Below are 11,753 nucleotides of genomic sequence, written 5' to 3'. Positions count from 1 at the left end.
ATAAACAGAGCGGGAGGGGAATCAGAGAAGACAATGAAAGCGTCTGGAGGGATGAAACAAAAAAAGACAGAGAAAAGATATGTATTAACAGAAGTTAAACTGAGTTAGTTTAAAGGAAAAAATTAACAGAATATGGTTATATCAGGATTATTTTGGGTGGATATAATGTTACTTATCTCAGACACTGTGGCACCACCTGGTGTTTGAAACAAGACGGCATGCTTCCTAGTAAACGGGGGGGAAAATGTATTTGCTGTTCAAGGTTATGTGCCGAACCAACGGAAATGTCTGAAATACCGCTTTCACAGCTTTCAGTGCTTACATGGCACACAGACAACAGGAATTTTTGGAGCCCTCCTTTATTTATTACATTTGACAGTTCCTATTCTGACTCTGAGTGGAACAGTCACCATATTTTTGCCCGTTCAAATAAAGCTCTGCTGCTGGTTGCATCGGTTCTCATTAGAGCTGAGAATGAATGGCTGAGCAGTTGATTCTCCTCAACAGCCGAAGAGGCAAAACAACCGAGTCAAAACCGAGTCGCTGTTTATGCCAGGCCTGCTGGACGATTAGGTGCGACGACAACTTCAGGAAGCTGTTTTGTGTCTTTTAGTACAGCGTTCGCACCGCTAAAGTAGAAAAAAACCAAAAATCTGACACATCCAAAATGAGTGAAACAACAAGTAATTCTGTCATCGTTTCATATTTATTGAAAATATAAGCAGCTTAAGGGCACAATTCACCACGAATCTGCCAATAAATCGCTTGAATCAGAATTGGCGTCTAAACGGCCATCCTCATCATGTTGTTCGCATTTTGAAATCGTGAGGCCGAGACGACACGTAGCTGCCCAAGACTCTGATTAACATAATGATCGTGTCAGAGAAGCCGTGCATGCACATGGAGAGCATGGAAACTCCACGCAAAATGATTCTACGTTCTTTAGTTTCCCCCAAATCCCAGAAAAGACAGAATCAGAGGACAGAATTTCTTGAACCACAAGTGTTAACTGGAAAGCTTTTTATTTGCAGTGGATATCTGTGCTCTGTTAAAACTGACTAATATCTCATGAGATATGAAAGGGAATCGCTGCAACGGACTTATGGCCTTCATACTGCATACTTGCTATCTAATCCATGGCAAAATACGGTGTATTTCAGCGGGAAGCCACTCCAGAGAGAATTACTACAGCAAATAAATAGACAGAGGAATTTTGAACTGCAGCTTTGCCAGCAAATACTTTTTGTTAATATGGCCTTTTTCAGCTTGGACACAAGATCAGGAGCAAGAATATCAGAGAAGACTGAGAGCAGCTTTATCTGGTTTACCGTGATGTCACTAATGTTCACCTCCTCTTCTCTCTCTCTCTCTCTTTTATGGTCAGTAAAACGTTCTTACATAAATACGCACGCACACACACACACACACAAGCACACAACTCACTATCCATTTCCTACAGTGGCCCGACCTATCCCACAATCCCCTGGGGCTGTAACCTGTGATCCAGTGGAACTGTACCCTGAGTAACGCTGTTTTCACAAGCGCTCCCATCCCCTCAGTCCGTAAACATACACAACCGCCGAACATATGCACCGTATTAGATTCTCATTAGCTCCCACATACACATATGCCAAAAAACAAACAAACAAAAAAAAAAAAACGTGCGCCTCCAAATTTAACACCGAAAGACACATAAACACACCCAAAACTGTTTGCGCTCAAGTTTGTTAGAGAGAATCGAGCTCAGGCGTCCAGTCAGCAGGCACCCAGTGCGACAAAATAAACGAACGTCTGTCATTGTGTGGAATCGGGGTTTTTTTCCTCTCTGTCATTCTTTAGAGTTAACGTCAGCTCAACCCACAGGTGCAGATGAAGAGAAATGTGTGTCTACATAGCATTAGTCACTATTACAGTTACTTCCAACTGCAGAGATAAGAGCTCTGCATCAGCTACGCTGCTGTTTTCTCACGGCGCTCTCCTTCGGGACAAGACAAAACAACATTGGTTCGTTTCAACAGAGAATGGGAAGTTACTGGACATCCTTGAGATTGTTTTTTTTTTCTGGCTTGGCAGACCATGTATCCCAACAACAAACACACATGCAGAAAGGAAGCAGGAAGTTAAATCTTTTATTTTGTATCTACATTTTATCAGACTGTCCTGAATGCAAACAAGTCGATTTTTAAATGTGCAATTCTGGTGGATCCAAACGTATCTCAGCTGGATAAGGATAGAAATGTTTTTAGGACTTTTAAAAAAAAAAATTTTATGATACCATTACTACTATGGCCAGCAGATGCCCTTATTACCACCTGATTCAGCATGTCAACAGTCATTGCGTTGGACCTATTTGTTGCACTCTTTCGAATCATTTTTTTTGGGGGGGGAAATGCATCTTGTGTGTCTGCACATCCACAAATGCAATATAAAAATTGTACGGGTTGTAAAAGACACAAATAATAATAATAATAGTAATAATCCTGGTGGCTTTCTGACACATGCATTTGACAAATGGCTTCTGGAGAAATATTTTCTGATCTGGCTTTCCCTGTGCATTGACCTCACACTAACTCAAATGTCATAGACTAACCCTAAGCTAAAATTCAAATATATGACAAAACTTATCTGAACGAACTCCAAAGCAGAAAATTCACAATGAATTCAGATTTGTCCTGTTTTTCTAGTGTATTCATTATTTTTCTGAAAACATCTCACTTCATAGAACACATTAGAAAAGAATGGCCATTTACACCCAAACGAAACAAAATAAAAGTGAAAGAAAACACAGCGTGGTGTTTTTTCTTTCCTTCTTCTTTTTTTTTTATACCACTTTTATGAGAAGTTACCCCCATCTGGTTTGAATAATGACCTGTTCGACCCACCGGCTCCTCTTTATGCTCCTTCTGGAGTCGGCCTCCAGATGTTGGACGCCGGCTCCGAACATTCCAGCTACTAAGTCTACTACCTGCTCTGACAAATATACACTCATACATTGTGCGCTGCTTACACACAGTACATACGGCGTACAGACACACACAGGGAAGTTCAAAGCTGTGCCAGGAACAACACGCAGCAGCGGGAGGTTACAGTCCGGATCAGACTCGACTCAACCGAGACAACCAGTCAGAAACAGAAGTCTCATTGTTAACCAGGCTGAATGTAAGCTAGAAAAAGGAGAGATCGCAAAAGAAAAGAATGCACGAATTAACAATATGCGATAACTTAGCCTTAAGGCTTTGAGGCAAATAGTAGTTGTCGAGATGTAGCATTTAGCTTTCCTAAACTGTTTTTACTCACGAAAGTGAAGTCACCGCCTCACTGCTACATCTTCACAGCTATCTGAGAGTACGATTAAAACAGGAAGCATGCTGTGAGCCCCTTACTCAAATGAACACATCTGTTATCGTAGCCATTTTTGATGAAAAGCTCCCTTCTGGTCTCAATCACAGTTTCCTGCACACCACTCATACGCAGACATGGTTGAAAAGAAAACAGCAGGTCCAGCAAAATTAAAGTAACTAGATATAAGGTTTTCAATAGTGTCCTGCATCTATATTTGTCCACCCAAGGTGATACTTGAGAAGCCATCTTTCTCGCAATTACAACTTCAAGTCTTCACGTGATTTTCAGCAGGCCTAGCCTGCAATTTTAGAACGCTCCGGGTTTGGCCCCCCCATCACCACAGACGGTTTATGCAGGTTTATTAGGTCAAACTTTTTAAGCACAAACTATTCACAAAATGGAGAAAAAAAATTTATTCCACCTGAGCTGGCGCTCTCTGCAGCCCCTCCAGAGTCACAAACCTCTCAACTGCTTTCCCTATTAACACTCCTCAACATTTTCAAAACCGTGCGTCGTTATCCTTCCAATTCCTAACGACGCACCAGTGTGCGTCAGCCTGTCGTTTAACACCTTGACAAAACGCGCAGAAGTTTGTCCTGTCGTGAGAAAACGCGCAAAAAATCTTCGAGAGCCGTGGAAACTTTTGCAATGAGCTGGAGAAGAAGCTGTCCAGCAAGTGATAAATGGTCACTTATGTAAAAATATCACCATCCATCAAAGGCTCCTCACCAATACGCTCGTTTCTCCTCCCATCTGGCACACAAACCTCCCCCAGCTGTTTGTCTCTCGGTGGGACACGGCACATGAAAGGAGCCCAAAATGCCTCCTCCTGTCCTCAATCAATCCTCCTGATTGCTGTCAGGGATGACAGGGTCTCCACTCGATTTGATTTGATTTGATTCCAAAAGAAAATCTGGACCCTTTCGGATCCTACAGCAGCTTCAATCTACTAGCAGAAAAGAGGTGAAAGGAAAAAGTATATATATAAAATCTCTTCATGTTTTATGGGCATTCCCTTCCACGCATGCAGAAAGACAAGTCTGGTTAATCCCGCATAGTTTCAATAAAAGCACGGTTCACACGCGGGCTTTGATCTCCTCTGCCTCCCCCTTTTCACGCTGTTTCGAGAAACAGATCCCGCCGTTACGGAAGGGCCCTTCCTATGCTTGACCCAACCTCACTGTTGATGTAAGCAGCCGATGTGTGTAGAGCACTTCTCCCCCCCGACTTATAAGAGGAGGCCTGTGCCACAAAACTCTATCAAATACGGAGCCATTTCAGTCCGGTTCATCTCTCCCATAAATCAGAGGGGAATCCAGCAGCTTTTGCCGTCTGCATAAACAGGTTCAGGGTTCTGCGGGATGGTTTGTAATACCTCGGCCAATCCTCTGTGCAATCCCGGCTTCACTTCCCACGTGAGCCTTGAAAGAGTTCTGCATATCCCGGTAAAACATTCTTGGCAGTAATAAGTGCAGGAGTTTCCATTGTAACAAGGAAAGAAGCCTGTGTTACTGAGGCCGTCCTCAGAGGTAATCCAACGCGGCTCGTCCTGTGGGAAGGATCACTGTTTATATGCACTTTAAAGAGTGTTTGTGGCAGTTTATAGCCGTATTATTGCCGCTTTTTGACAATTTCTTTATGAGAATCATGGCTTTAGCGCAGATAAAATTGGGCGTGACTGAGAGTTGCACTTAAATGTTTAAAATTGTGTCTAATTATCGACAAAAAATGCTTTTACCACTAAAAGCAATAGATTGTAAATACATGGAAAGTGATGTTTAACTGCCATCTGCTGTTGAACTCAGAGAATGTAACAGAAGTTTGGGCAATTCATCTTCTTTTTTTTTTTTTTTTTACATTTTACAAAAGAGAATTAGAAAGAGAAACAAAAGAATTCTGGGTAACACTTTATTTGAAGGGGGTGAATAAGACTGTCATGACACTTTCATAAACATGACATAACACCTGTCATGAACATGAATAAGCCTTCATGAATATTTATGACTGTTGTCATAAAGTGTCAATCGGTAAAATATGACACTTTTAATACAAAGTTGACATTATTGAAAATGTCTTTGACAACTTGACATTAACCAAGAAATTATTACTGTTTAAACTTTACCTTTAATAACAAAGTTACCTAATTTTTAAAGTGCAATCAGTAATACTTTTAGAACAAATTAATATCAGTAACAGTGACAACAATCATAAATATTCATGAAGGCTTATTCATGTTCATGACAGGTGTTATGTCATGTTTATGACAGTGTCATGACAGATTTATTCACCCCCCTTCAAAAAAAGTGTTACCGAATTCAGACTTTTGATTTCAGAAAATTTAAGTTAGAATTGTTTTTTTTTCCCCCACTGGCTCTAATCTTCTTTAGTAACATTTTGATTGATTTTATAAGTATGGTGCAGGATTTTTCCCTTCATAGTTGTTGCGGTATTAGAAGTACCTTCCAACTGCACACTAGAAAACCATTCTGAAACTGGACTGAATCCATACTTCCATACAAATTCAATTTAATTTATAAAATGCCAGATATCTCGTTGACGGTGGAGTTATTTTGAAGTGAGGTGAATGGAGAGCAACTCTGTTGTGATAAAACCAAATTAAATAATGTGTCAGTGAAGCAAAGACTGGGACATCTGAATGAACTTTATTTTGCAAAACAACAAAAAGAGAGTATTCTCAGGACAGCAGCCAAACATTAGTCAGAATAGAGAAAATAGGTATCCAAATATTATTTTCCAAAGCAGGCAAATGGCCATTTTCCCCCACTGGAAACGGCAAACATTTATAACACACCAGCACAGGTTGCCTATTCTCCACTGTCAGATACAGCATGTTATGATCAAAACACACATATGAACCAGGTTTGCTTTGACAAATAGAAGTAGCCCTATCCAAAGCAAAATAATCTGCAACTCAATCAGTCAGGATTGCAGGACTCGTGTCCTTTTACAGCGCGCTCTGCGATTACCCAAAAGCCTTGGTTTGCAACTCGCAGCTTTCACCCGAGTCACACGCAAGACGTGTAACACCGCCGTGTTCATGTCGTGATGTTCATGCAGGCTTTTCTGACACGCCGAGTGCTTTAAATAGAAAACATTCCATTCCATGTTGGGGACCTTAAATTTGAATAGCAATACCTGTTAATCAGAATGAATGAATGATCTGAAGGAGCTTTTGTTTTTTTTCTGTAGGAACTGCGTCTTCTGTCTTGGTTGTTAAAAAAATGCGTAAACAAATAATAGTCACATTTTTTTATAGGATGTTGTATGCCGCCTTTGTGCTTTATCAACTAAAAGACAAACATTTGATGCAGTGTTCTAGATGATTCACAAAGTTAGCTTAACTCCTGGAAGTCCAGATTGGCTTTTTAGTTACTTGGAGGCAGCTTAACGAGACGCTTGTCTTTACGGCTGAATGATGGAACCGTCTGGTAAAAGAGACTAAATGAAAGCAATGAAACAAACAAAAATCTACTTCCTTACATATACACAGATGAGCACAAATGTGTTGAAGACATGAGAATAGAAGTTACTTCGATGTTAGGAATTTGTAATACATTTTTAAAGAGGCAAAACTTTTATTTTTGTACAGGCACACGTACGCACAAAGAACAAATAAATAAAATAAAATCGGACACAGCAAAGTGCTAGACAGTGCTTAATTAACATCTGTACAAGTTATTCGTCTTGCAAAGTTTAGAATGAGGGCTCATAGACATAACTTCTCTGATTTATTTACAAATATCAAACTGGTGCTTCCAACTAAAAGCCACTTTTTAAACAACTGATTCCTTATAGAATGTTATGCAAGTAAAGAAACTAACCTAGAGTGATCCCAAATAAAAAAAAATACATATATAGCAAACTATTTTGGTGGAATAAAAAAAGAAAAACTAGACTAAAAATCAAATATGTTAGGATGCCTGAAGCCCAGACAAAAGTAACAGACCGGCTGCTGTTGTACAAAAACTGAACAGAATACCTTCAAATGCCCCATTACAATCTGCATCTTTACACAAATTAAAAAATAAATAAATCTATTTATGATCAACTTTTGAGCAGTGAGCTGATGTCAATAAGCGTCATGTAAACATTTTCCTCACCCGTTCTAAGGGATGGAGGGATTCTGCTACAGAAAGCAGTTACCTCAAAACTTTTAAAGAGGATTTAAAAACGGCGTTAATGGTGGAAAACTTTAAAAGTACCTCAAAGTATTGCTTTTATTCCTTCTCGTGCAGCAGGAGAACGTTCTCTGGATGTAAACGCGTCATTCCCACGTCTCACTCTTGGCAGCAATCTGTCTCTTCTGAACACATGCGAGCGATGGAGACAAACTCCTTCGAAACGTTTTCATGCTTCCATCAGTAAATCACTGTAAACAACAACTAAAGCTAACCCCTAGGCTACACTGCTTCCAAGATATCATCAATACAATTAGAAGATAGTTTTATTTTGGGGTTTCCATCAGGAGGTAGGGGTAAAAGCAGGTTCTCTTGCACCCAAACGGATCCAGCACCTCGCAAAAGTCCACTCACTCTGTCCAAAAAACAACAACAAAAACATACTAAACCTTGAGGTTGTAATGTGAAAAAGCTTTAAATATCTCCAAAGCACTGTTCAGCAGGAGACTCAAATGTCCTGCGTTTATCTACTGTCACCCTTAACGGTATAATTAAAAAAAAAAAGAAAAAAGAAAAAAAAACTAGCATTATTTTTATATAAATCCAGGAGAGTCTCTGTGCAGTCATATAGTAAGAGTGCAAACTCTGCACACAAACTCTCTAAAGTGTTTCCTACGAATATAGTGTCGCCAAGCAGCGACGTTATATTCCTTCGCTTGCGCTTAACTATGGATGCATCATGCAAGTCTAAAAACGTCATTTCCTCTTTTTTTTTTGCTACACATTTCGATCTCATCTTCTGCTGATGCAGTTTGCTTTAGGAAAGATTTGCTAACATTTCTGTGTAATTTTAACAGCAATTTGTTATGTTTCCATATGTTTGCCAGCTTGTGAAGGCCTCAAGTGATAAAAAAACAAACAAACAAAAACATTAAGTTTCATAGCGTAGAGAGGAAGAAAACTGCCTCACCCTGCCTACCTCCGTCTGCTCCAGCACTGTTTGGGGCTGCTGAGACAGCACAGTTGTCAGCTGGAAAACCCACTGACCTTGGGACCTTGGGTTACGTGCAGTAGAAAACCTGCCTGCAGATCTGCAGTGCGAGTGGAGAAGAAGAAAGAAACTCTGTGATCTACATAAAAACCCACAGGTGCTGAAGCGCGAGCCGTGTGAACGTGAGCGCCGGGGGGGGGGCGTCAACTGTGTGGAAAGGTAGAACCCAAGTCAGTGGACTAATGCGGAGTTTATGCAAAGTGAAAACAGAGACAGATTTTCGTCTGAGAGGAGCTGCAATACAGCTGATGAGATTTTTTATTTTATTTTTTAACTGAAACTGAAGATATTTAGCTGGCGTGCGAATAACGCGCCCGAGTAGGAATGATATGATTTTGTGGAGCATGGTCAAAGGCTCCTCCTATTAGTACCTGGCATGTGCTACGCAGTGGTGCTATGAAAGCAATTGGTGTGAAGTGCAGCTGAAGCTGACGGGGTCCAGTTTCCACTATTTCAGCTTACAGCAGGAGAGCGGAGGAACGAAGTCGGACGCCGGTTGAGATGTGTGGTGAAGGCCAGTAGCTTTGGTGAAGCTTTAAAACCACAGAGGGAGACAAGAATACCAGGTCTCCGCTGTCGCCATGGTCTAAATGGGAGTCATGTTCTTAATGCCGACCACGGCCTCCTCAGCCACAGCTCTCCACACAGTCACCTGAGAAGAAAAAAAAAAAACAATCACAGTTTTAAGGAGAGAATTCCGCAAACGTCGCTTCACTTTCTCGCGGCTTTTCTGCTGCGTATCATTTTTGAGAAGCCAACCCAGAACCACTTTATTACTCAAGAAGAACATTTTACAGTGACATTTAGAAACGTACAAACTTTCATGATGGAGACGGACGTTTGTATCTAGTCCACACATTTTGAGCAAGGTTGAGATTTCATTTCAGTTCTGCAGAACCATTCGACAAAAGCTCCGCGCTAATGTGACATCCGTGCTGATGACGAGTGTATGTTAACCTCTGACTGCTGCAGATCCTAATTAGCTACAAAAAAAAAAAACAAAGAAGAAATTTTACCAGAAACTGATCTCCACTCTCTAGTTTTTTCACAATTTCTTTGCCCATGTCTCCGTCTGGCAGCCTGAGATCCTCTCTGGTCTCTCCGTTGTCTTCCATCAGCGTCAGGAAGCCGTCTATGATATCAAGTACCTAAAATGTGCCGCCAGGCAGAGGGCCCGAGAAAACAGAGAGCACAAATGAAATAAAACTGGCCGATATATCTGGGGGTTAATTTTCGGCAGTTCCAAGTTACAAAATTCGCAAAAACAGACGTAAGAAGATAACTGGGAGGTGGAAGAAGAGGAATCTGGTTTTCAAAGTTCTCAAAAAGTTTTCTCAGCAATATGGCAAACATGTTCTGATGAGATAAACTGATAACGATATCCATATTGTGTCACTGATATAACAACACATCAAGCTCGATCTATTGGCCCAACATTAAAGATAATGAAGCTTTGTCTACGTCATATTTCCACGAGGATCTGATGTTTATAATAAATTATGCAGAGAGCCTGTGTTAATTTGGAGGAGAGGTACTGGAATTTAATGTCGCTTCGACTGATGCAACTACTTCTGGTTTATACAAACATTTCATAAATACCGCAAAGAAGGGCTATCTCACCTGATAGTCCTTTCTTATCACATTTGGTACATCCATGTTATGTGTGGAGGGGCAGATATCTTCATACTTCTTCGCAGTAAAAATGTCGATTCCGGTAAGATGCACCTAAGAGTAAAACTCATCTTTACTAAAATATGACTTCCAGAAAAAAGTTTAAAGAAATAGACCTGGGTCTTACATTACATTCCGAGAACAAACAAGGATAAAATAAAATGGAAATAAATAGAAAAAATTGGTTTCACTCTGAAGCCAATGGAGGAGAAAGGTTTAACCTTGGCATGCCCATGCTTCCCGGTCTTGGAGGTAGACATCTCAACTATCTTACAGGGACGTCCTTTCAGCATAACGAAGCCGTTCTTCCTCAGTGCAGAGCACTGAATGGGGAATGTAGCCGAGGCCCCAGCATCTGCGGTGGAGAAGTCATCATCTGCCATAGTGGGCCGGGGGCTGCTCAACGCACCAAGGAAAAGAAGTTAGTATCTTTCTTTACATCTAACAACAAGGGATTAAAAAAAAACCTCATCTTTATGAATATTTCACACATATAGAAAGCTATGCAACATCAGAAATCCACTAAATATGTCAGTAACAATTTCTGTTTTAGTAAATGTGGATGAGACTGTGTTAAACACAGGAAATTGGATAAAAGCAACATGGAGGAACACATCAAACACCCCCCTCCCTCATGCAAGCCACATGATCTTAATCATTTAATTTTTTTTCTTCAAATGGTACACCAACTCTTGCTGCATCCTACACCTTGCAAATCTCCCCCAAAAATCTCGAATGGGACTTGCTTCAAAACCCCTATCACTGTGCACCTACCCAACTTGTTTCCTTCCACTTAACTTTTCATAATTGGTCTGATCAGCATTCTTGTGGAGGGCGTTGTGACAGTTTGTCACACTGTTGTCAAGTCACTTTTCTTCTCCTTGATTGCTCAAACTAGCATGTTCGTCATCTAGAACAACGTCAGTTTAAAGCTGGACTTCAGGATGATATAAACACGTTGCAGTCAAGGGAAATTTCAGCTTTTATTTCTCCCAATCAGGAGGGGCAACCAAGACTGTGTTGGGCTCTCAGGCCATTGTACAACAATATCCCAATTGCTCCGTTTTATTGTAGTCACTGTTCATTTGAACAATGGCCATTACATTAGTCTTTTCTCAGTAGTACAAACAAATGATAAAATTAGCCAGAGCACCGCTAGGAAACCCATTAACGACGTGGTAATTTAGACAAGGGAGTATAAACTAGAAACTTCAATCTCACAATTACTCCTGCTAGCTTTCTCGCCGGGGTTGCACATCCCCCCTGGCTGCAGATGCTAGCTAAAGCAGCGCCCTCTCATTTCATTCGCACAAATCACTGCTGGAGCACCGCCGATTACGAATCCCACCTATTATCAAAGCTATGCTATATACCACTATCCATCACGTTGCTTAATGAGCAGTTACTGTCGAAACATGCTATTAAAAGTCTGCTTAGCTTACCTTCTGTGTCGCTTACACCAAAAGATGAGAATCACTTCGCAGCGTGCGTGGAGTTTCAACCAGAGGAGGAGTGATGTAGGCGAGCCGTGAACACCGGGCAGCGCCGAT

At 40.8% G+C, this 11,753-nt stretch overlaps 1 protein-coding gene across 1 annotated transcript; it reads right to left on the bottom strand.

The window, feature by feature from the left end:
- Nucleotides 1-5,986: 5,986 nt before the first annotated feature.
- LOC103458413 (eukaryotic translation initiation factor 5A-1-like) lies at nt 5,987-11,753 on the bottom strand. Its single transcript, XM_008399182.2, has 5 exons — nt 11,646-11,753; nt 10,425-10,599; nt 10,153-10,257; nt 9,549-9,680; nt 5,987-9,184 (listed from the first exon to the last, which is right to left on the bottom strand). Exons 2-5 carry the CDS (start codon nt 10,584-10,586, stop codon nt 9,119-9,121), a joined length of 465 nt encoding a protein of 154 aa, XP_008397404.1. The 5' UTR covers nt 10,587-10,599; nt 11,646-11,753; the 3' UTR covers nt 5,987-9,118.

This window comes from Poecilia reticulata, linkage group LG22 (assembly GCF_000633615.1).
Source record: "Poecilia reticulata strain Guanapo linkage group LG22, Guppy_female_1.0+MT, whole genome shotgun sequence".
Classification (NCBI taxonomy): Eukaryota; Metazoa; Chordata; class Actinopteri; order Cyprinodontiformes; family Poeciliidae; genus Poecilia; species Poecilia reticulata.
Note: the sequence above shows the minus strand (reverse complement) of the source record. Positions and strands in the feature narration are given on the sequence as shown.